Below are 27,302 nucleotides of genomic sequence, written 5' to 3'. Positions count from 1 at the left end.
CAAATAATTTAAACTTAAACCAACATTTTTACTTGTCATTTGAGCTTTTTTAAAGATAAAATAAATAAAATACATAAAAATAATACTAAAAAACACTGGCATATATTTTCCGTTAATTTACCCCAAGTAACCCTGATCTGCATCTTTGAAGGGGCATTAACTTGCCAAATGGTGGGATGAAAATCTGGCTTTGATTCGTAATCCACAGAAACAGTTGTTCTGCACTCACCCTGTTGAGATTCTGTTCCGTCTCAAGGATGTTCTTCTCCACCTTGTCTGCATTTTTCTGCAACTTGTCAACCAGGGATGTCAAATCAGCGTCAGGTGGCCTGAGGTGAAACAACAGGAAGTTTTTGTGGGAGCAGTTTATATAGTTTCAGCAAGCCACATACACACATTTCAGTCATTCATGCATTTTCCCAAAATACTGCTGCAGATGTAGATTGCTGTCGCATTTCTGGATATAGGACAGAACAGAACACCTCACTTCACTTCTTTGTCATGCAGAGATGCTCTGAAAATAAATAGCAGACTTGAAACACTTTCATTCCACATCATCTGGCACAGACCTCAGATCTGCCAAGAGAACCATGGTGCTAACAAAAAAGATGAAACTGTTCAACATTTCAGCAGCATAGTTTTTAGTGCATTCTGTGAATTCTTCAGAAATGCCATTTGACAGTTCACAGTTGACATGACTAAACTTGATCAGAAATGAATTACACACCATGGGTCCTATTTGCCTCCAGGATAAGGCTTGTTTTTTTAACATCCAACAGTATGAATCATTACTAATGAGGTGGGTGCACGTTAATGGCAGTTATAAATACCTCACACTGACTAAAATGATAATGTCCTGTCAGAAAAACAAAACAAAACAGTTTGTCTTGATTTAAACTTTTGTTTCACTGTAAAACTATGAGTTATGAGTGAGATATGTAAATGACACTGATAATTACAAGAAGAAGGTGGTTTAATAAGGGTGTCAGAAACTCAGACCGGTCTAACAAGTTTGACTCATGTGTCACTATGCATGCAGTCGTCCGATCTGAATTCATCTGCATGTGAAGGCTATCAAAATGAGTGTGAAAACACAGCTGGACAGTGGTTATGTAACCAATGTTGTTGTAATTAATTTAATCAAAAACAACTACTAAACCAGCAAGACATACACAAACAAACCTGCTTATTTATATACATATAAAATTGGCAGATTTAAACAACACAGGCGACGGGACAAGCAACATTTGAACTCCTACCTAAAGAGAATTACTTAATCTGATTTGGGATGAAGTCCTGGGTGTGGCAAGTAATTATTTGATGCTCCCCAGAGGCGTTCCCATATCCAAGATACACAAATGCAAAAACATAAAATAAGAAATGTTGACATCTACAATGCAGTGCTATGAACTAGCCTAAGGTTTTGTCCTTTTTAGCTCACTGCAAACAAATGCCCATATCTCACTACGCCATGCCTTGTTTCTGTCAAAAGCAGACAGACAAGTTACAAAACTTGGCACTTTTCACTTCGCTGAGTGACCCATTGTGCGTAGCGCAGGCGAACAACACCCAGAGACGACCTAAACAGAAAACTATGTGTTTAGAAAAAACATTGTTTTTGGTACATCTTGAACCAATAAAATAATTTTGACTCAAACTGAAACCCTACTCCTAGAGTAAAATCCTTGCACTGCTTCACAATATTAGTGTCCGATATTGAATCCTGCTGGAACGAAGCTCGGTGCCAGACTCAGTCCTCGATCCATTACAAATTCATACTTGTTTGAACTTGTACTTGTCACTGCGATTACGCTTCTGTCCTTCACCAGTGAGCTGTCTTTAAACATCCCCCACACATCTTTACTTCAGCCTGTTCTGATTCATATGTAACTTGAGAACCATATACAGTAAGAACAATACGACGTTGATTATTGTAAATTAATACTAAAAACAACAAATGATAAAAATAATACATTTCAATTACTACTGCACTGTGCATTTTACAGTTATGTCACTCAGTAGGCAAAAGAATAACAAGTAATTACTTTGCTATTTGACAAAATAGTTTACTCAGACCTGTCATTTTTCGCATCTTTACTCCAGCCTGATCTGATTCATATGTAACTTGAGAACCATATACACAATAACAACGATAAATTGTTCATTACTGTAAATGAATGACAAGAACAATACATTTCAATTACTACTGCACATAGTAATGTGAATTTCACAGTTATGTCACTCAAAATAGTTTCCTCAAACCTGTCATTCTCACCTTGGACTGTTTTACCTGCACTCCTCAAATGGAGTGTGTCAGAACAAAAAGATCTGTCTGAAGGTTATTACATAGAGATGAAGGTCTAGATATACTCTGAATCTGTTTACATTTACCTTACACATACCTTAAAACATAAACACTTTTACGAAGTAAACTACCCTTGAAACCACACAGAAAGATTACATTTTAATATTTGAGCCACTACCACAACAACAAAAAAAGGATTTAAATGTGAACTGAGACCAACCCAGGCGAGTTGCAGACCACGCAAGCCACGCAATATGTAGGCTATCTCAGAGAAAACTTATCCAACCTGTTACAGCTTAGCGCCACACCCTTACTACAGTAACTTTAAGTCAAGCAAGCATAAAACCGATTTAGCAGGAAGATATTTTTTAAAATACGGGTCAGCTTGTGCAACGTTGCTAGTGTGCTAGACTCCAAACATCAATGAAACGCAAAAAAGTTAAAGCGTAGTGACTCCGGAGCGAAGCAATTCACTTCTCAGCGCAACAAAACAATGCAAATGAATAATAAGAATGTATCCGCTCGCCACCGACCTTTTATCAGCCACGTTGTTCTTTGCGGTCTTTTTCCTACTGAACATGATGACAGCTGCGGAGTTTCTCCAACACCCGTCTGCTTAGATGGCACGGTTAGTATCCCCACTCCGCTGGTGTCTGTCTGTCGTTCAATACCTGACGCGTCTTTCCAGGGCAGGTACACCTCTCATACAACGCCCACAGTGAACGAAACAGCCACTACCCTCCCGAGAACACAAGCTCTCGCTGTCCGTCAAGGTTAGCTGTGCTTTTAACATCAAGTCCTTTTAAAAGTACGGGCTGGTGTCCGCCCCTTTCTGAGATGCATACCTGTAGCCTATTGAAACAGAGGCGTCGTCCCTTTTTCTTCTGTGTATACAGTTTCGTGGGATTGATTTAACTGGCTATACAGACTACAGAGCAAACTTTTAGCTGTTTCATTCAGAAAAGTAAACAAAAACAGCAGCATTGGTGTTTTACTGTGAGTTACTTGGATGTAATGAGATTATCATTCTGGCCATGGCCAGCGTGTACATAAGGCTTACGTTTACAATACATTTTGGTGGCTCATGACATTTTAAAATAGCATTAGGCCTATTCAGTATGCTTCATAACATATTATATAACATAAACCACTCTAAAAAATGCTGGGTTAAATGCAACCCCAGTGATGGGTATAATATGGACAAGCCCATGTTGTTTTGACCCAGCAGCTGGGTTGAATGTTTAAACCAACTTTCTGGGTACACTGCAAAAAATGCTTTTCTTACTTAGATTTTTTTCTCCTGTTTCCAGCCAAAATATCTAAACATTCTTGAATCAGGAAGGATTTTCTAGCCAAGTAAAAATTATTGTCTTATTTTTAGTAAAAAAAAGTTTTTGCTTAGAACAAGCAAAATAATCTGCCAATGGGGTAAGAAAAATAATCTAGTTGTCTGCTTGAAATAAGATTATTTTTCTTACCCCATTGGCAGATTATTTTGCTTGTTTTATGCAAAAACTCACTTAATTTTGACTAAAAAAAGACAATAATTTTTACTTGTCTAGAAAATCCACCCTGTTTCAAGAATTTTTGGATATTTTGGCTGGAAACAAGACAAAAAATCTAAGTAAGAAAAGCATTTTTTGCAGTGTAGTTTTTTTTACTCAAATATTGTTTACAAATGACTGTATGGCTGGCTTAAAATAAACCCCAAAAAAGTTGTAATTTAAAAATCAGACTCATAATTACTTAAAGCAACAGCAACAATCAAAATGTGAACATTTATAAATAAGCAATTTAAAAAATGTTTAATTAATCATAATTTATTTTACACATATTAATAAATGCTCATTTATTGAACATATTAATATAAAAATAAATAAAACATATACTAATAATTAAATATTATTATTATTATTATTAATTATTAAACAATTCATATTATATTATATTGTATTATTATATTATATTATATTATATCATATTTAAATTTTCAACCTATTTTTGTGGCCAATGGATAAACATTTAACCCAACCACTGGGTGAAAACAAATTACTGGGTTTGTCCACAGCATGTTTATATTAATAATTTGGAATAAAAAATGTATAACATGTATTAATATTTTGTTAATTTATTTGAGAGGAAAAAAATATTTTAAAAAATGCAATTTCTAATATTGTTTTCCTATTTTAGTATACTTTAAAATATAATTTATTTCTGTGACGCAGAACAAAATTTTTCATTAACTGTTACTCCAGTCTTCAGTGTCACATGATCATGCTAGTATGCTATATATATTATCAGTGTTGGAACTGTTGTGCTGCCTAATATTTTTTTTGCAACCTGTGATACTTTTCAGGATTCTTTGATAAATACATTTTTTAAAAGAACAGCATTTATTCAAAATAGAATGTTTCTTAGATAGTAAATAGAAGTCTTAACTATCACTTTTTACCCATTTAATACATCCTTGCAGAATAAAAGTATTCATTACAAAAAAAAAAGAAAAAAGAGTGAAATAGAAATTTACTGACCCCAAAGCTTTGAATAGTAATGTATATTGTAACAAAAAATTAGATTTTAAATTAACACTGTTCTTTTTAACTTTTTTTATCAAAGAATCCTGAAAAAAGAATAACAGGCCACAAAAAAATCATAAATAAGCTTATTAGAACGATATCTGACGGATCATGTGAAGACTTGAGTGATGATGCTGAAAATGCTTTGCTTTAGAGAAATAAATAATATTTTAAAGTATGTTATAATAGAAAAATAGTTATTTTAAATTGCAAAAATATATATTTAATATTAAAATTATTTTTTCTGTATTTTTCTAAAATATTATAGAAATATAATAATTAATTTTGCATTTTAATTTTGATTTTTCTTTGCAATTGAATTGCAAAATGACAGTCTAGCTATTTTATTTATATGACTCTTGGTTTATCATGTAAACAAAACATGAACATATATGCAACACAGTACGGGTGTAGCGTGTCATATTTATAGATTTTTTTTTTTTTAGCCATGAAGCTCTGGATTAACAGAACTCATTCTTCTCTCTTCTCAGCTCAATAGAGAGTTTACATAACTAGCACAACCTTTGTTTAGGATGCAGCTACTTTGTGAGACTTAGCCAGACCTGTTCTTAGACTGATTTCTGATGTGCTTATAAAACTTCCTGAGCAGTTTTAATTTTCTATAGCTGGTACATAACTTTAACACTTTTAAAATATCACAATTGTCTCTGAACAAGGCCTCCCACTTAAAGCAGCTAAGAAGTCACTGGGGGACTCTTTCTGATGCCAACAGAGGAAAAGTCATGAGAACCGGGTATTGTTGGATGGCTAGAAACAATGAGTCATCGGGGGTGTGTGTGCGTTTGTGTGTGTTCCAGTGTCTGTTTTCTGAATGGAAGCAGATGGAAACGCAACAGAAATACTGGTTTGGTTGTCAGTATCTCCCTTGCTATTCCATTTTACACCATGCCTTAGGCCTCATGCTGTATAAATAATAAGGTGTTTCTTTCAAAGACTAATTCAACAGGTGTCAGATGAAGACAAAAACAAACAAAGCAAGGAACAAATTATTTCAGAGGGTGTATAATTTGAAGCATTAGCAGTTGACCCAATATGCATTTTGATTATCTGAATTACACTAAAACAAGAAGTCCATAGAAATAGAAAAATTGTCTAGCATCCATAGACTCCAGCCATAAAACACAGTGATCATCTGCACTGACCGCAAACCCAATTCAAATCAGAATATTTGAATATATTATGCTCATATTTGCTCTGATGTAACTTCCTGAGTATGTCTGTCTCAGTACAGCACATATAAGCATATAAACACAAGTGTTTAAATAATCTGTTTTGGGCCCAATTTTGTATTAGGTGTCTTTAACTACACTCTAAAAAATGCTGGGTTAAAAACAACCATTTCTGAGATATTCGGCAACCCAGCGCAGGGGTAAATATTGGACAGAACACATGCTGGGTTATTTTGACCCAGCTTCCTGGGTTTTATACATTAACCCTATTGCACTTACGTCACATTTTGGTCAATTACCCAGATGTGCGGCCATTGTGGCGATACTCGGATGTAAACAGCAGCATGGACTGCACGGTTAATGGACTTCTGAAGATGTTTTTCTACTACTGCTGTCTAAACCACAGGAAAAATGTGTAGAAGCTGTTAAATCATATATAGGGAAGGACTTAGTAAGGAAAGGGCATTATATTTTGACAAATTAAAGTTAATACAGGGCTTAACGCTAAGCAGCGATAGTGTTTCCTTGGTTACTGCTGTATACAAAGCTGTGCTATGATTAACACTGCATGCATTATGCAGATGCTAGATGAAAAGCAAATACCATGTGACAGTTCCCCTCAGAGATACATTCATATAAACTCCTACCCCCAATTCATTATTTAGGAGTTTTTTTCCGATATTTCGTGCATCGTGAACAGTGAGATTGATCTGTCCACTACAGTATTTTCTCCTCTTTGTGTCCGTCTTCAGCATTTCTGCCTTCTGTTAATGGCGTTTTACAGACTAAATATAATAATACCGTAATATTTCCACACAAATTACATTTTGGTACATGCAATGCAATGCAAAGGGAAGTCCATATCGTTGACCCCTAATAGGTCCATACGATCTGCCTCCTTTGTCGCCGACTGACGACCCGACAATTCTTCCTTCCATTTCTTATCTCGACATAGTAAATTACTTTTGTTTCTTTGTTTTTTCACCAAGCCCATGCACGGGTTCCATTCAGTTTAATGGCATTGTTTACGTTCAGTGCCGCAACAATGGCCAACTTCCGGATTGATGACGTAACGCGAAAACACCCCAGATAGCAAGAACCTTTGGGCCAAATGTGGCTGATAACTGTCATATTTGGTCTAGGTATGACATGGCAGAGCACATATGGGCAAAATTTTTACCATATATGTTTTATCATGGCTTTAGAGTTGGAGGGAATTTTCTTTTGGATGACTATTTGTTTTGAGGTATGGCACAGATGACAGCACACAAACGAGAGCCATATATGGCTTGGCTATGGCACACCATGTAATATGTTAACTTATGGTTAACATTTACCTGGAAAAACACACATAACCTGCTATAGTCATGTGTGGCTGGTTTTGAATAGAATTAAGACGTACTACATCCGCCGCGTCACTTTCTGCCATTTTTCGAATATGACGACTCCTTTCCCGGAGCCTCATGGGATAGGAAATTGTCCATGGTATGCATTCTGCAGAATTCGGGCGGAAGCAGTAGGTCATCCGGGTACTTCTCACCTACTGTATTTCGAATACTATATATTCGGACATACTACTCCCCTCACATACTGTTTTTCGCATATTATATAGTAGGGAAGTATGCGATTTCGGACGCATCACTCTATTGAAGGTTTCTCATTTTAAATAATACAAAATTCACTCTAAAAACTGTTCACATATATAGAGGACAAGAACAGTTCATATAGTATTTTTTATTGAATGTCAAGTCAGTTATTTACAATCATAAAATCTTAAAAAACATTCAATAAAGGTTTTAGGACATGACAAGAGCAACAAGAGCAGCCAATGGGAATCTTTGGGAAGCAAGCTGCTGTTCCAGTTCATTAAATGACTTATATATCAGTGTATGAAAAGTCAGTTTTACTTCGTGCCATCTTGTCTGTTCAACTTCGACATTTAAGTTTTTAGCCCATCAAACACCACAGCTGCAACAATGGCGCACTACCAATAGAGCTCCTGTTGTAGTCAATAAAGCGCACGGTAACTTTGCTACATATAACAGCGAAGTCGCGTCGTGTTGTAGCCCTGATCGCGCGTTGGTTTGACACTTTGAGTGTAGATCCGGCGAATGCTGCCTTTGTAAAATGCTAGCGTTGCAAAAAGACGTTATCTACGACGTATATTTAAACAAAAAAGGAAATATGTAATACTACAGTGTAACCTATTTATACAGTAATACTTGTATAGGAATACAATGTAATACATAGGCTACCTTAATTTAATTCTGGAAGTTTCCACTCAGGACAGATCACAAAATGACCGCTGACATCCAGTTTTAACCGGTTTGGCACAGACAACATTGGGTTACTGACCCAGGTCTTTAAGGAGGTTCATCATTTGAACTGACAGTAAAAATCACCCAGCAGCTGAGTTACAGAAAAACTACTCATCACCTAAGTAAAAGAAAAAAATAAAAGTAACCCAGTTATTGACCCAACAAGCTGAACCCAGCATTTGAGTTAAAAAGATAACCCAGCATTTTTCAGAGTACAGAAAACCAGAAAAACCCGGGTAAAAATGATAAAATGACCCAACAGGCTCAACCAGCATTTGGGTTTAAAAATAACCTAGCATTTCTTAGAGTGTACTATGTATACAGTCGTGGCCAAAAGTTTTGAGAATTACATAAATATTGGAAATTGGAAAAGTTGCTGCTTAAGTTTTTATAATAGCAATTTGCATATACTCCAGAATGTTATGAAGAGTGATCAGATGAATTGCATAGTCCTTCTTTGCCATAAAATTAACTTAATAAAAAAATTTTTCCACTGCATTGTTAAGAAGGCTTCGGGGGCGTCCAAGAAAGTCCAGCAAGCGCCAGGATGATCTTCTAAAGAGGATTCAGCTGCGGGATCGGAGTGGCACCAGTGCAGAGCTTGCTCAGGAATGGCAGCAGGCAGGTGTGAGCGCATCTGCATCACAGTGAGGCCAAGACTTTTGGAAGATGGCCTGGTGTCAAGAAGGGCAGCAAAGAAGCCACTTCTCTCCAAAAAAAACATCAGGGACAGATTGATCTTCTGCAAAAAGTATGGCGAATGGACTGCTGAGGACTGGGGCAAAGTCATATTCTCCGATGAAGCCTCTTTCCGATTGTTTGGGGCATCTGGAAAAAGGCTTGTCCGGGGAAGAAAAGGTGAGCGCTACCATCAGTCCTGTGTCATGCCAACAGTAAAGCATCCTGAGACCATTCATGTGTGGGGCTGCTTCTCATCCAAGGGAGTGGGCTCACTCACAATTTTGCCCAAAACACAGCCATGAATAAAGAATGGCACCAAAACACCCTCCAACAGCAACTTCTTCCAACAATCCAACAACAGTTTGGTGAAGAACAATGCATTTTCCAGCACGATGGAGCACCGTGCCATAAGGCAAAAGTGATAACTAAGTGGCTCGGGGACCAAAACGTTGAAATTTTGGGTCCATGGCCTGGAAACTCCCCAGATCTTAAAACTTGTGGTCAATCCTCAAGAGTCGGGTGGACAAACAAAAACCCACTAATTCTGACAAACTCCAAGAAGTGATTATGAAAGAATGGGTTGCTATCAGTCAGGATTTGGCCCAGAAGTTAATTGAGAGCATGCCCAGTCGAATTGCAGAGGTCCTGAAAAAGAAGGGCCAACACGGCAAATACTGACTCTTTGCATAACTGTCATGTAATTATCGATAAAAGCCTTTGAAATGTATGAAGTGCTTGTAATTATATTTCAGTACATCACAGAAACAACTGAAACAAATCTAAAAGCAGTTGAGCAGCAAACTTTGTGAAAACTAATATTTGTGTCATTCTCAAAACTTTTGGCCACGACTGTACATTAAAAACAAGTGCGGTGTACTTATCATGTTCATATTTTATTGCAAAACACTTTTGCTGCTATTGAGATTGGGATGCGGGTAAGGTTCGGGACAGGTGTATGGGTAGGTTAAGATGTAAGGGGTGGGTCAACTGTAATTATAAATATGCAGGTATTTTTAAAAAATATAAAAATACAATATAAAAACACATATGTACACTATATGTACATTGCATCAAAAGATTCATTTAAATGTAAATACATGCTAGTTAAGACCACCTAATATGAAGTTTTCTAACTAGTTTGCACACCCCAGCATCAGAATACAGTCTGCAAATTGCAAAAGTATTTCAGTATTCATAGTTATGATGGTAATAAGAGCTTCCATAATGCCTGACACTGTAGAAGTCATGAAATGTGTTATAGTACTATGGCAATAATGGATATAGCCATGCGGCAGTGTGATATCACTACTTTAAAGGAATGCCCAAAGATAAGCTACAACTGTGGAGTTCTTGTGTGAAATTGACTAGAGTGGACACAGTCCATTCCAAGGGCTTAAATATTAACTTTGTCATGTAGCCAAACCTCCCATGCAACGTTTATATACAAAACCTCCTCGAGTGATCAGATGCCTATTATGTGTGTATGGATTTCATCTACCATTTACATTTAGATCTCCAACAGTCTCTTTCAATGGCCCGCAGAGTTTCTTCAGTGCTTGTATCGACTGTCTCCTCAACTGGTGTTGCCACATTTCAGCTGTTATAAGCGAAAAGGGCAAGAAATAAATTTGTCATCACATTGTATGCAAATAAATAGGTATTTGCATGCGCCGCTGGTAATGAATAATACTAGTGTAAGTGGGTTTGGGACCAAGAATTTATGAAAAGGGTGAAAGGCCGGAATTCCCTTACACACCCATACAGCGCAGGTGAGGAATGGAGCTGATTAGAGCTCCTGACTGACATGCGTGGATCATTTTGTGAGCACAACTGAGTGGCGGGACCTGTGCTGCCAGATTTGAAGTGCTGTAGTACATTTATATGTGTGGGTTTTTTAGCATTCCTCTGCCAGGATGGGCCTCCTTGGAACTCAACACACCCTATGCAAAGTTGTAATGATGAGCTTGTGTGCAATCAGCCATAGTGAAGTTTTTAGTGGTGGGGGGTACAATGAAAGTTCATTCTCCTCAGTGAGATTTCTGAGATAAACGTGTAGTATGGACTATAGGGTGTGTGCTTGATGTCTCTCAGTGCAAGGTGCATTATCCAAACATGGGTGGAGAGAGTATTTCAAACAGGTAGATGTGGGCTATCAACCAAAACAGACTGTCCTATTTGACATTTTAAGCACAAAGTGTGTGTTTCATACCAAGGATTCCTTCAAATCTTCCACTAGTAGACAAACTAATATCGTACACATACAGTATAGAACATAAATAAGCAAAAACCAAGTAATTTATATTATATGAATGCATATATTTTTACAATCAATCATCAATCTTCTAATTTCAAATGGGAGAGGAGTGTCGTTTTTTCCGGGTGTGAAGATTTAAGGTTCAATGGCAGGAGTGTCAGCATTTGTTTTGTTAAGCACACAACTGCATTTTCTAGCCACTGAAGGTGTGTCGCACAGTTTCTCTTAGCAATATGTGCCTAAAAAATGCACCCAGAAACTATAAAGTGCAAATATGCTAACTATCCGCTGTGGTATGTTTTGTGACAACACAGCTTTTGTCTCTGTCAGGGATACGATTGAGTCTTGAAGCCTTGCTTTACACCTGTTTCTCTTGTAGATAAAAGTGAGACTTGTGGTCATTAGACAGATTACTTATCCTGTCTTTCTTTAGGTCAGAGAGGAACATTTACAACCACTGAAGATGCTGTTTCAGCAAGAGGTCAAGAAAGGTCATTACTATAAAAGTTATATTTTAGTCTGGCTAAAGCAGTAACTCATCATGTAAATGCTTTGAAGTTGTTCCAACAGATCTAGATAATATGATTGTTGCTCAGCTTCGTCCAGCATGTATACAAACTGGACTAGAATTGACTGAACCGTTGTGCGTTTACTCTGAAAGAATATATGTGACCCTGGACCACAAAACCAGTCATAATGGTCCATTTAAATTATCTGGAAGCTGAGTAAAAAAGCTTTCCATTGATGTTAGGATATGACAATATTTGGACAACTATTTAAAAACCTGTAATCTGACGGTGCAAAAATATCAAAATATTGAGAAAATCACCTTTAAAGTTGTCCAAATGAAGTTCTTATCAATACATATTACTAATCAAAAATTAAGTTTTGATATATTTACGGTAGGAAATTTACAAAATATCTTCATGGAACATGATCTTTACCCATACAATGGACCCATACAAAGTATTGGTGGCTATTGCTACAAATATATATAACTATATTATTCACCTTGTTAAGGTACAGTCACAATTGTGATGTTTTTCCAGGAAAAAAGGTGCATTGTCTACTATTAATTATGAAGGACGAAGCACCACAGAAGATGTGAAATCTGTGTGGGGAAATGTTTTGCCCTTGTGACAATACTATTCTTGTGAATCTCTATTGGCGAGCAATAGTTCATGAACTTGTATTTAAATATGAAGTATTTAGTCTTTGAAATATTTGATTATGCTTTGTGTCACGTACACTTTGACAGAGTTATGACCATTATAATTGTGAATGTAAACATGGTTTTATATTGACCCAGTGATAGTAACCAGAGCTGAGTAGATTACTTACAAGTTGTAATGCATTACTGATTCCAAAATACATGACAAAAATTTTAGTTAGTAACGTAATCCATTACATTACACATTTGTGGTATACTGGACCACAAAAACAGTTTTAAGTAGCATGGGTTTATCTGTTGCAATAGCCAAAAATACATTGTTTGGGTCAAAATGATTCGGAAATCATCAGGATATTAAGTAATGATCATGTTCCATTAAGACATTTTGTACATTTCCTAGCATAAATATATCAAATCTTAATTTTTGATTGGTAATATGCATTGCTAAGAACTTCATTTGAACAACGTTAATGGCGATTTTCTCAATATTTAGATTTTTTTGCACCCTTAGATTTCAGATTTTCAGATAGGCCTAGTTGTATCTTGGCCAAATATTGTCCTTTCAGATGATAAATCTCAGTTTCCAAAAACATAATCCTTATGATTGGTTTTGTGGTCCAAGGTTACATTTTAGGTAATATAATCAGACTGCTTTTAGATCACTTTTAGATTACTTTTGACCTAACTCGTTTATCACATTGAATAAATAGGATCATATTGACATACAAACACAAGGAGTAAGAAAATATGTTCCATTTGTTGTTATTAACAACATTAAATCTTATATTACGTCAAGGTTTCCTAAACTGGTGTTTGTGAAGGAACTACAGGGAGTTTATGAGTTTAATGAAAAACTAATAATTCATTAAATCATAATTTTTTTTGAATTTAAATAATTTATTTCAAAATCAATCAAAATATAAAATGTACTAAAAAAAACTTTATTTGATCACCTGCATGTCATGTGACCATAAGCAATGTCAGAGAACCAATTCTTAGTTATTAAAATATTTATTTTAAAATCTCAGGGGTACTTCAAGTAAATATATTAGGTAAAAGAGGACCAAATGACAAAAATCGCCTTTAAAGTTGTCCAAATGATGTTCTCAGCAATGCATATTACTAATCAAAAATTAAGTTTTGATATATTTACGGTAGGAAATTTAAGAAATATCTTCATTAAACATGATCTTTACTTGATATCCTAATGATTTTTGCATAAATGAAAAATCAATAATTTTGACCCATACAATGTATTTTTGGCTATTGCTACAAATATACCTTTGGTACTTACGACTGGTTCTGTGGTCCAGGGTCACATATAAATAAACCCACTGAGTAATAATTCAAATAAAAATCAATGTGTTCATCAGTAGTTGATACAATGTTGAAAAACTTTTTAAATAATTTTTGTAAATCAGTGGTCAAATGCTGTGTCGCCACCTGATTAATGACTGATCTTTGTGTGAATGTCCACAAAACTTGTATATAAGCAGTAGACTATTTTAGGAAGGTAAACTTAAAAGAGGAATTAGGGAAAATTTATAAATTATAATAATTGTGTAAATAATATGTAATCATGTAATACATTAAAAAGAAACTGCGAAACTAAAGTCTGAACTGAAGTCTGATTGCGAGTATTTTAAAATGTAATTTAATCTAATTACAAGTACTTTTTAAAATTATTTTTGGAATCTGATTACGTAATTCAGATTACATGTAATCAGTTACTACACAGCTCTGGTATAGTCACTCTACAATTCCTACTTTACCACATTAATCGCATTTGAAAAATTTTGCCACTGTCAACTATCAATAGTGTAGTTACAGTATGCATGAAGCATCCAGTGTTGGGGTGTAATGTATTGCTGTTACATAACTTAATTACAAAATAAATGTAACTGTAATCAATGTAACTGTAATCAATTACAGTTTTTACAGTTTTTGACTGGTGTGTGATTAAAATCAGTATTTAACCTCAGAACAGTCTGTAAGTAAAAAGAGGTGCTAAATCTAATTTTGTGGTGGCTGTGCTTTAAAATGAAATGTTAATAATCTTAATGATGAAAGTCTGACAGTAATCAGTGTTGAGTACTACTGTAAAGTTAACCCTGCCTGCTTTAAATGTTTGAAAATGATGAAAACATTCATTAGGAATTTAGAAAAGCATACAAAAAGTAATCAAATGTAATCGGTTACATTACTTTAATAAAGTAGCCTAATTGAAACAGTTACACTACTTATTACATTTTAAATAGGGTAACTTGTATAATCTGTAACCTATTTCATTTCCAAAGTCACCTTCCCAACACTGGAATTTGATGATTTTCTGTTTAAATAACTAGATATCAGCCAGAAAATTTCAAAGAGAAACTGTAAATGTGTCCTCACTTGTAGGGTTAAATTGTTTTATGTACATACAACATATTAAAGGCTTCTATGTAACTGTGTGTTTTAGGTGTTTTCGCTACCACATCTGAATGCTGTTCGGGCCGTCAACTCTTTGGGGCATGCAGAGTCGAGAGAATGGTTGAATCCTCCCTGAGACTGTGGACAAAGCAGGAAACCAAGGCTCAGTGAGTTTGAAAACCTCCCAAAGACCCTCTGACACACAAATCTGCTGTGTTGCAGCAATCCTGTTATGGCCCGGGCACAGTTCAGCAAACCAGACTGGCAATGGTCTCAAATCCCCAGCAGAAAATCTCCACAGAGCAATGATTATCAGCCACCGTTGGCTAATCGCTCTATTCATCCCTTCAGAATTAGCTTTTGTTTTTTGTCATCGTAAAATGTCGTAAGCCTGATTGGAAAATGTACAGCTGAAAGCTGAAAGTTCAACAGGTATGTATGAAAGAGCAATGGAGTGGCATTGACACATACAGGTGACAACCACACCCAGGTCAAGAATGAGACTGAGAAGGAACCTGCTCAGCTGGGTCAAACATTGCAGACGGTGCAGCCCCACCTACATTCTAGAACGGGGAAGGTCTGAGAAAACCAGCCAATCCTGCCCAGCATTTATTTTAATTAAAGAGAGTGTTTATAGAGTTTTTGTGAAAATGTTACTTTAGGGGAATCTGCTGTCAAAAGCTATGATTCGTCTCTGCTTGCTCAAGACGGAAAAGGAACATTGCCTTTCGGATAAGCAGGAATGTTGACAGAGTGATTGTGAACACACAGTAATGTGCACTGATCTACTATACTATCTGAAACATGCTGCCACACCCATCCTGTCACTCTTTCTGTCACGTTACACCTCACTGCATGATCTCATTCAAAGTATGTCAAGCACTAGTTTCCATGGCACTGAACTCCATCAAGTGACTCTTTATTGTTTTCTTTCTTAGGCAGGATGTCATGAACGTTTGCTCTCAAATTTAACATAGACCTGAAATGATGTGCATGTGTGTAGACATACTGATTAAATATCAGCCATCTGTAACAGGTGACACGCATTTTAAATACTGTGTCTATGTTTGCATGCACTGATTCCTAACCAAGCTGTCACAACAATAGATGCGCGCTACTCTGCGCGTTACCGAACTTCACCACTAGGCGGAGTCGCATCGTTTTACAGAGACTGGAACGGTATTTCTGATACTAAATAACACTTCTAAATTCATTTAGAATATAAACAAAAATAAGATGTGTGCTTGGAGATAAACAACATACATTTAAGATACATCTAGAGTTAGGATATGAAAAAACTGGCTCTAATACAACAAATACAAACATGGAAATACAACAAATTTGATCTCTTTTACATTTTTAACCGTGTTAACCGTAGTTGATAAAATGGTGTTAGCTTACTATTATTCACACACAGGCAACGCCTTCATTGTGGTGTAAAGTTGCCATAGATGGTTAAACAGATGCAAGAAAGGAAAGGCCAATCAGAATTCAGTATGCAAATAGACGTGAGAAAGAACTTAGAGCAGAATTCTGTATGCAAATATTACGCTGATTTGGAATGTTGAACATTCTTTCAAGTGTAAAGGAGACTGAAATGTGTTAGAAGTATGCATTACTGCTATTATTCAAACTTCTTTACAGTATCTATGTTAGGATCATGTCATTTATTAATTTATTATCATTTTACATTAACTACAGTAGGCCTATAGTATTTTTAATTTTAGGTGCGATTTAAATGGTAAATACACTTCCAGTCAAAAGTGTTTTATGATAAAAAAAAGATTTGTAATGTTTTAAAAGAATTTCTGCTTATCAAGTCTGTATTTATTCCAAAGTACAGCAAAAGCATTAATATTGTGAAATATTTTTACTTTTTAAAACAACTGCTTTCTATTTGAATATATTTGAGAATGTAATTCATTCCTGTTATCAAAGCTACATTTCAGCATAATTTTTTATGATCAATCTTTTAAACAGTTGAGAACATTATTTTCAGGATTCTCTGATGAATAGAAAGATCCAAAGATCAGCATTTATCTGAAATAAAAAAGCTTTTATAACAGTATAGCCTACACTATAAAATAAAATAAGAAAGAATTGGGAAGAAATTATAGAAATTGATATTTTTATTTAGTAAGGATGCTTTAAATTGATAAAAAAGTGATGATAAAGCCATTTATAATGTTACAAAATATTTCTTTTTCAGATAAATGGTCTTCTGAACTTTTATATTCATCAAAGAAGCCTGAAAAATTCTACTCAACTGTTTTCAACAGATCATGTGACTCTGAAGACTGGAGTAATGATGCTGAACATTCAGCTTTGAAATCACAGGAATAAAATACAGTAAAATATTTCACAATATTACTGTTTTACTCTACTTTGAATCAAATAAATGCAGGCTTGGTGAGCAGAAGAGACTTCTTTAAAAACATCAAATACTTTTGACTGGTAGATTATATGATTAGAGTCATTTCACAGAGTGACAGTTCATGCACTAAAAGAACAAATGCAGACACATATTTTGATTTAGCTTCAGATTTAGCTACAGAGACAGATATTGGTGTTACAAACAAATGTCTATGTGAGGAAATTGGAAACTCCCCTGGTGTTTTGGCTGCAGTGCAGCAGATCTCTTAGGACGGGTCAAAAGCCGCACGATTAATCTCAGTTACCTGAAGCTGAACGTTAATAGGCTTCACCTCAGTCTGACTGCAGACGTTATACAAACTATAACTGTCTTTATTAAATGATGCTTGAAAATGTAGATAGCCTGCCTATCTCAGCAACACACCTATGATGCTCTAAAAGCATTACACTCTTAGACAGCTGATAGTCAGAATCTGATACTCACTCATCTCAGCCTATACATACTGTATACAGACATTACCTGGTACCAAAGAAAAGTCAAAGTAATGTGACCAGAGGGCTGTCGACAAGATGTAGATTTTGTCTAACAGACGGCCAGGTCAGCATGAAAACCACGTGTCTTACAGATTAGAAACTGGCATAGTTGAGTCTCTCTCTCGCCTGGCAGTTGCTGTATCATTGATTTAATGCTGAATGAACGCTGACTCTTGAGCGAGGCTGCGAACCACGAGCATGACATGAAATCGCGGTGATGTGTCTGGTGGTAATATTTGGAGGCAGCGTTTAATTCTGTTTCCAGAGCAGACTATTTTTAACCTTCACATTTCTGTTGGATGCAATGTCCTATCTGAACCCCCGGGGAAGAGAGCTCGAGCGTTTTGATGGACTTTCGCTCATTTACTGGTAAGAATTTACTACGGTTGTAGAGTTCTGCATGCAGTCTGTTTATTTTTCTGTCATTTCAGGCATTAAATTAAACTTAACTGTAATATTGAACCTATATAAAGTCCCAAACTGTATATGTAACAAGTGAAGATCAGCGTTATTAATGAAAAGCATGGAGTACATACAGTACTGTTCAGTTCACATAACGTTCTTAACGACGAGGTCCCGCTATTCCACAGAGAACAGGTATCCGTTGGCTCTGTCAGACACATTGTCTGTTTTTTGTGGCATTGGCAGTTTTTGAGAAAAGAAAGTGTTGCCTCAAAATCTGAGGTATCAAGTTCGCACGCAGTGACTGTAAACAGAAAACTACAGCTGACCAAAAAAGTAATATCCTCGTGTTGCGTTTATATAAAAAGCCTATGTATACATGAAGTTATGGTTTATATTCTCTCACACTCTATAAAAATATTTTCATTCTGCATCGATAGTTCCATGAAGAACCTTGAACATCCATGGAACCTTTCAAATACAGGAAAGAAAAATGTTCTTTAGATTTTTAAAATGTTCTTTAAAATGGTTCTTTTAAGAAATGTTCACTGAAAGGTTCTTTGGGGAGCCAAAAATGGTTCTTCTATGGCATCACTGCAAAAACACCCTTTTGGATCCCTTACACCAGGGATTTTTGATGCCAAGAACCCTAAACATGATGATTCCGATAAATAGGCAAGAGAACCTCCTATCTATCATATAAAAATCCTAGCCTAGTTATGTTTTTATAAACATTTATATGTACGGAAAACTTATTTAATGAAATTTATTGTAAGCCTGGTATACTATAGTCAATATGTTGTTGTAAATAACTGATTTTGTTAATATATAAAAGAAACGATTAACATAATATCTGGAGAATATTTGCTTCGTACATTTTCAACCCACTATTAGAGTAATGTAAAATGTTTAAACCTTTAAAAAATTTTTCCCTTACTATTAAAATTAGGGATGTTAAAAGAATAAAAGAGTTTTGAAATGGATTTAATCTGAGGATTTCGACCAGTTTTTTGAAAGCACAAACAATACATTCTACTGATGTATTAAACGCGTTTAAACAGAATCAAAATTAACAAAATAAATTTGACAGCCCTAAAATTACGTTTAGTAAAAAAAAAAAAAAAAAAATCTCTCAAATTTTCTGTAGATCCCCCTTGTGCGCCTCTAGTTTAAAAAAACCTAATTTTAAGTATAGTATTTTGTTTACAGGTTTGTTTACATCTAAAGGCATTACTCAAACGCAGATGTTAAATAAGGTGAACAGGCAATCTGTCACCTTCTAAGGGATTCCTAACACAGTTTATGGTTGCCAGCAGCCTTCAAATTCACATGTAAGTCAATGATTCCATGTGATTGACAAGCATTTCTGTGAGCGTTTTTTGTATATTTTACTGATGGGATATTTATATTATAGCCTTAAAAGATAAGAATAGCTAAAAGCGTGTGTACCTGAGAATGAATCTGCCTGGTGATGTGCTAAATTTAGAGTTTGGTGACCGGGACTTGAATAGACTATTGGGAAGAGCAGGAGACAGAAGGGATGCCGTCCCATGACATGAAGTGACAGTCAAAATGTTAGAGCAGCTCACTGGAATGGTGGATATTTACTTACAGTAGTTTACAAATGCACATGTCTAGACACAACTAAACTTCTTTAACAGATTGAAATATTTTCAATCAATTTTAAATCAGCACTGTGAGCCTGAAGGGCTCGGCTGAACAGACTTTAATCAAAAGCATATTGTTTTTGGAAAAAACGGCTTAAATTTCTGAAATGACCAAATATAACGTCTTTAAAATATGTGACCCTGGACCACAAAACCAGTCTTAACTAGCATGGGTTTATTTGTAGCAAGAGCCAAAAATACATTGTGTGGGTCAAAACTATTGATTTTTATTTTATGCATAAAAAAAAAACATTAGGATATTAAGTAAAAATCATGTTCCATCAAGATATTTTGTACATTTCCTACTGTAAATGTATCAGAACTTTAAAAGTGATTTTCTCACTATTTTGATTTTTTTGCACCCTCAGATTCCAGATTTCTAAATAGTTGTACCTCAGCCTAATATTATCCGATCCCAACAAACCATACATCAATGGAAAGCTTGAAAAATTGACTCTTATTGTTGTTTTTGTGGTCGAGGGTCACATATAACAAATGCTGTATATTATAAAGCTGCATAATGTCATGTGCAAGTAAATCTGTCTCTCATGTTTAAGTCTGATACTGAAAAGATACTGTTTGGTTATGTCAAGGTTATTATTTATTCTCTTATAATGTTGTTTAATTGCACATTTAATGAGCACTTGCACTTTTGTTGGAGACAAAAGACACTTTTTATCACTGACCACTGTCAATTTATATCACCGTCATTGTTTAAAGACAACAAATTAACATTTTAGTGACTCGACAGTTACTTGAAAGGTACGTCATTTTACCTTTATGAATCTGTGCATATGGTGTTTCACAAACAGAAACAGGGCATTGTGTTCTTGTGCTCTGAACATTGCAAGCCTTTTGGCTTTGACTATCTGATTCGAAACAAATATAAACCAATGATCCATGTGTACAACATCATGCTTCAGGTTTGTCTAGATCGTTTTTTCAGCGTACATCTCATACCCAGTGTAGAAGTTTTGTACCTGTGTCAAGTTTTGCAGGAAAGGGCTCCCTCTACCACGAAGCTTCATTTTGTGTGTGTCATAAGTGTTGATTAAATACTTGATGGCATTATACACCAAAAAAAGTCTTTGAAACAATTATCACTCAGGAATTACTAGTACATTTCACACAATGAATTAAACATGGAATTAAGCTGACTAACTTAAATATATTGTCTTGTAAAACATACACCAGTAATCAGTTTTATTTGCAACTTTATTATTAAAAACTTTATTATTATTAATATTTTTACAGTGTATAGCATACTATGTTCTTGCTACAGTAATGTATAAATGAACAAAGTAAAGACAGAAGTCAGGCATTATAATGTACACAAGATTTGATCAAATACATACAGTTAATGAGCAATCAAATCTAAAGTAGCATTTGTGTTGAATTGAACCTTTTTTTCGTCTGGATTATAAAATAGACAGTAAGCTGAGACACAAAATTACATATTGTTAAGACATTAAAAGCCTTGTTTTTATAATAAATCTTCATCTGCATGGTGCTTCTTTTCCCCATGTTTTTGGTAGTAACCATTATCAATGAATCAACATCGTTATTTTGCTGACGTAGCTGATTTTTTTGCTCTGCCTTGTTAGTTTCGGTCTTGCCTAGTAATGAGGTCTTGTTAACCGGTTTGTTGTGTCAGCTTTGTTGTGATTCATTGATTTCTCTGCTTTATGCAACATTGTTGTTATAGATTTTTTAAAAATGAATGTTTTTATATTAGTTGTCCTGCTAGTAGAACAAAGCTTAAGTCTTATATATCTAATTACCACATTTGTAAACATATGTGACCCATGACCACAAAACCACTCAGAAATGTCTTTTTTAAAAATTATTATTAAGATATACATCATCTGAGTATAAGTTGATGTATATCTTGATATTCAATAAGTTGAATAAATTAGCAATTAGGATAGGACAATATTATATACAACTATTTAAAAATATGGAATCTAAGGGTGCAAAATATTAAGAAAAGTGCCTTTAAAGAATTCTTAGCAATGCATATTACTATTCAAATATATTTTTGTCTGTTCAAAATATATTGTGATTTTTTTCCTCTTCTGTTTTAGCAAAAATAAGACCATTAACGGACTTGTTTGTCCAAACCCGTCTAATTAAATTGCAATCTCAGTCCTTCCGTAATATGAGAAAAACAATTCCACCAATCCCTTCGTGATTGTTCATCCCATTCATTGTTTTATGCTGACAGCATCAAGCGCGATTAAAAGAGGATGATACATTGTGGCATTTCCGGGGATGCGTTTCTGTTGGTTACCTATGGAGGGCAGTCACGGGCCCAGAATGGAGCAGTTAGTAAACAGGTCAGACTGGCCTGTCAGACTGTTTCAGATTAACCCATTTCACCACACTCGGTGGTCCAGCATGGAAACTTGGCACCTGAGTAAAGCTGCCACCCTCATTTCCCATTCTTCATTACCGCAATGGGTGGCACGTCTTCTGAGCTGCTCCTCGGTGAAAAACAAGAAGTGGGACGGGCCAAAAACTGACATAGTGCATCTCCACCTCTCCGCTGTTATGATTTCTCAATGTGGACTGGATTATCCGATAATCTGATAACAACCCACTGTGCAGATTTGGTGATTAAAGTTCTGATGCAATGGGCAGTTGCCATGGCTGCTGGAAGGAAAAGGGATAGTATCCGTTAGGTGTGTGTATGTATTTGTATACAGAGAGATTATAATATATGCATACATATTTTCTGGCTGACATGTGTTCTGAGGGTGTCTAAATTGTCTTATAAAATCATTTGTTGTTTAAAGTTTGTAAATATTTCTTCTTAATTGATTTTTTTTTTGAAAAATGTGTAAAAAATAGTTACCTATGTAATAATTTAACAAATTAGATTTGAATGACTAAATTCTAAAATAAAGACTGCTATTTAATATTATTAGCAAATCTATGGATAAATGCAAAGAATTTTTATTTATGTTTCTAATTAATTCAAAAGTAGGCATCATTTCTGACAAAATATGTGACCCTGGACCACAAAACCAGTCTTAAATAGCATGGGTATTTTTGTAGCAATAACCAAAAATACAGTGTATGTGTCAGGGTTTGACGTGCTGGACTTACGAGACAACAGAACAATATTTAATATAAATCTTCAGGTAGACAAGCAGGAACATCCACACACGTAGAACATCAAAACAATATAAAGACCGACAGAGTGCTAAGGACAGAGACAGACTTATAAATGGTGATAATAGGTAAAACACAGGTGACACAGATGACTAATAATGACACACAGGTGACGGGGAATGAGGGCAAACGAGGGCACAACCAAATAGTGACAAAATGACAGGGGGAGACCAGATGAACAGACAGGACTGTGACATTACACCCCCCTCCGAAAAGGCGCGTCCTCGCGCCGTGGGAAACAACAAAAAAAAGGGGCGAAAAAACAGAGTCTATGAGGGAGGAGGCTTTGGCGGAGGACGGCACCCCTGGAGGGGGACAACAAACAAAGTCAACAGAGTCCAGGGGGGAGACGAAGGTGGGAGGAGCCAGGGAGGAAACAGGAGGGACCCGGAGCAGGAGGCACAGAGCAAGACCCAGGCCACAGCCATGAAGATCCATGGTGGAGCCGACAGAGGGAGGAGCCATGGTGGAGGACGGGCTGATGACTCCAGGGGTCCGACCGACAGAGGCAGAGCAGGTGGAGGATGAGCCCGAGGCGGAGAGCCGAAGATCCTGGGCGACACCGAGGATCCGGAGGGCCAAGGCGGAGCCAGAGGCTCTGGCGACCAAGGCGGAGGCGGAGATCCGGAGGGCCGCGGTGGAGCCGGAGCGACAGAGGACTGAGGTGGAGCCGGGGGGAGGGAGGAGCCCAACGGAGCCGATGGGACGGAGCGACGAGGCGTAGCCAGAGGAGTAGAGTTCGTAGGCGATGGCGGGACGACAACCGACCAAGGCGGAGCCGGAGGGACGAGGAAGCCCGGTGGAGCTGGTGGGCCGACGGGCGACGCTGAAGATGAGGGAGCTGAGAGCCGTGGTGGAGCCGCAGGGTCGGAGGGCCGAGGCGGAGTTCTGGACTCTGAGGCTGGAGGTGGAGATGAGGGATCCTCCAGCCGAGACGCCGATGGAAGCTGGCAGACCTGCGGCGAGCCCACTGCACAGATGGAGGACTGAGGGTGAGCAGGGGGACTGACAGGTGACAGCGGGGTTTCTGGAAGGCTGGATGGACCAGCGGAGATTCAGGATGGCTGGACGGAACCAGCGGAGATTCAGGACGGCTGGACGGAACCAGCGGAGATTCAGGACGGCTAGACGGAACCAGCGGAGATTCAGGACGGCTAGACGGAACCAGCGGAGATTCAGGACGGCTGGACGGAACCAGCGGAGATTCAGGACGGCTGGACGGAACCAGCGGAGATTCAGGACGGCTGGACGGAACCAGCGGAGACTCAGGACGGCTGGACGGAACCAGCGGGGATTCAGGATGGCTGGACGGAACCAGCGGAGACTCAGGATGGCTGGACGGAACCAGCGGAGACTCAGGATGGCTGGACGGAACCAGCGGAGATTCAGGACGGCTGGACGGAACCAGCGGAGACTCAGGACGGCTGGACGGAACCAGCGGGGATTCAGGATGGCTGGACGGAACCAGCGGAGACTCAGGATGGCTGGACGGAACCAGCGGAGACTCAGGATGGCTGGACGGAACCAGCGGGGATTCAGGATGGCTGGACGGAACCAGCGGGGATTCAGGATGGCTGGACGGAACCAGCGGGGATCCAGGCTTAGGCAGAAGAGGGCGGGTGGGTGGGAAGTTCAGGCAGGCCAGTGTTTCTGAGAAAAAGTCTATTAAGTCCCCAGAGTGTAGCTCATGCTCACCCCCAGTGGTGGTGCAGTGGGCAGGGCTCTCTACCGCCCTCTCTTGCTCCACGCAGCACTCCACCGTCGCAGATGTAGAGGTCGGCTCACGCTCTTGGTCGGAGGTTTTGAGCTCGTCGGCGCTCCATATCGTGGTCGCTCCGGGCTCAGGCTCTCCGTCCGCGGTGATGATTTCGGGCTCATACTCTGCATGTCAGGGTGATGTTTGGCTGGGCTCTGGGTCTGGAGTGGGGCTGACGTCCTCTTCGACGATGTCCACAGTCCATGACGATCCACAGGACGTCAGCACCCACTCAACGTAATCGGCGAAGCTCTCTCGAGGACCTTCCCCGGACAGCTGTGCTTTCGTGGCGATGTTTAGTCCAGCACGGAAGAACGTGCACAGGCAGCTGTCCGGGTAATGCGTCTGTGGCGCGAGGAACACAAAGTCTCTTGTGTGGTCCTCGAGAGAGCGGTTCCCCTGCTCCAGGAGGATGATGTAGACGGCAGGGATATCCATAAAGGGAAAAAAAACTAAACTCAGAACAAACCGGAAAATAAAGCAGGGAAACACGCCGTGAAACTGTTTGGGTCTGTCTTTCTGTCAGGGTTTGACGTGCTGGACTTACGAGACGGGACACGAGATAACAGATAACAATATTTAATATAAATCTTCAGGTAGACAAGCAGGGACATTTTGTGGTCCAGGGTCACATATTGTTTTTGCAAGTACCATGTTTTATATTATGATTGTCTTTTGTTTTTGACAGCTCTTGAAAGTGTGGAATGGATTTATATTTTCCCTCTCTGATGTCTTTCAATTCACAGCTCAGGATTTTGAGACTTTTTGTGTTTTTGTTATGTCATTAGTTAATAAATGTTGTCATGACATCAATTTCCCTCCAGCATAATTAGTCACATGGCATTTACAACTCAGGTGATTGGCTCAAAAGTCACTGTTTAGAACTGAGTGGCAACGAGCAAAGATAGCAGATTTCATTTATACTATTCAAATTTTTAAGCATGCCATTTTTAAATTATTTGGGAGACTGCTTATAAATTTAATATTTTTAAAAAGGAAAGAAATTAACAGGTTAAATAAAAAAAATGAATTAATTGCTATAAAAATAGCATTTTACACGTATATAGAGGGTTATGCAGGGCCATATTGGCCATCCTCAGATGTAAACAACAGCATGGATTGATTTCTGCTGTCTAAACCACAGAAAGAAAAAAACATGTGGAAGCTGCTAAATCATATAGAGAATGACTTAGTAAGCAGGAAAGGGCACAATATTTTGACAAACTAAACTTAATAGGTGGTAAAGATACGTATGCGCAGTATTAATTAAGATATTATCCTAATATTTCACCTATCTGACTGAAAATGATAAGAACAAACACAAATGTTGTCAAGATACTTTCCCTGGAAATCCTGGTTCAGTTTGGCCAACCACAAATGCCTTTTGTTCCTCAGACAGTTTTTTGCACTCTTCTGCTTGATTTGTTAATACTTTTGGCAGTCTATAGTACTCCAGTCCGACTGATTAGTACAGCCCAAAACATGACAATAATTGACCTTTTTCAGCAGCAGTAATAAGCAAAATATACAAGTTTTGTACGGTTCAGTGAGATTGTTTACATTCAGATGCTGCCAATATGGCTGATTGATGACGTGATACACATTTATGATACACATTTATTCCTTTGTCAAAGATTGTAACACCAACTATTATCATTTAAGCCTAAAACAAGCATATGATTTTCATGTCACTTGTTAAATTTCATCCACCCATATATGCATGGTTTGCACAATGGATAATCCCAGTATATTTGTTTACGGTCCCTACAAGTTCTGATTCGTATGAACAGACTGAAGACGGAAAACCGTAGGACATCCATTTCAGTTAGATTAAGCCTAAAATTTATACATACCAAATCCTCCATAGTCAACACTTTGAATTAGAATCACATTAAAAATCACTCTGTGCCAGTAAATACATGATATAGATACACAGCCCATATGAACTCATTCTCTGCATCATGAGAAATCACATGGACAGAAAATCTGTCATGAATCATCATTCAAAGGATTTACAGCCTCAGCGATTTAAGAGGGTTGAAGGGCTGATGTCTTTCTGAGATTTGAGTGGTGAGATGTTTGATACTTTGAAACAAGAATTTAAATATTTGCATATACATTTAATAATTTATGTTTTTAATAGTTCCCTTTATCCAAAGCTACAGCACAATGTAAGTACTGCAACTTCAAAATATATGAACATTCTTACTTCTACTTATTTTTTTCCTTGATTAACAGATTTGTATTTGTGTTATCGAACATGTTACAGCACGTTTTATTGTAGAGCTCTGCAGCAATGCCAATGTCTGACAGGCTGTGTGGGTTTGTGGATCAGTGGTGGTTGGACAGTGTTGTTAGTGCTGGTGGTGTATATGCATACATATTTTGTGTCCTATAAGTAGCTGGTGATTTTGGTTTATTTTATTATAATGTAGGATTTTTCAGGATGTTCTCTGGGGACATTTGAATAGCTCATCTCAAATTGTCTCTTC

General features: G+C 37.3%; 1 protein-coding gene across 1 annotated transcript in view; it reads left to right on the top strand.

Moving 5' to 3' along the window:
* The first annotated feature begins 17,959 nt into the window (after nt 1-17,959).
* Nucleotides 17,960-27,302, top strand: part of LOC141334184 (syntaxin-binding protein 4) — a 64,888-nt gene continuing 55,545 nt past the window's right edge. The window contains exon 1 of the mRNA XM_073839314.1: nt 17,960-18,180. Within this exon, the coding sequence (XP_073695415.1) occupies nt 18,116-18,180 (65 nt within the window). The 5' untranslated portion in view covers nt 17,960-18,115. The remainder of the gene's footprint in view (nt 18,181-27,302) is intronic.

The sequence above is a fragment of the Garra rufa genome, chromosome 1 (genome assembly GCF_049309525.1).
Source record: "Garra rufa chromosome 1, GarRuf1.0, whole genome shotgun sequence".
In the NCBI taxonomy this organism is placed as follows: Eukaryota; Metazoa; Chordata; class Actinopteri; order Cypriniformes; family Cyprinidae; genus Garra; species Garra rufa.
This window is presented reverse-complemented; position numbering and strand designations above follow the sequence as displayed.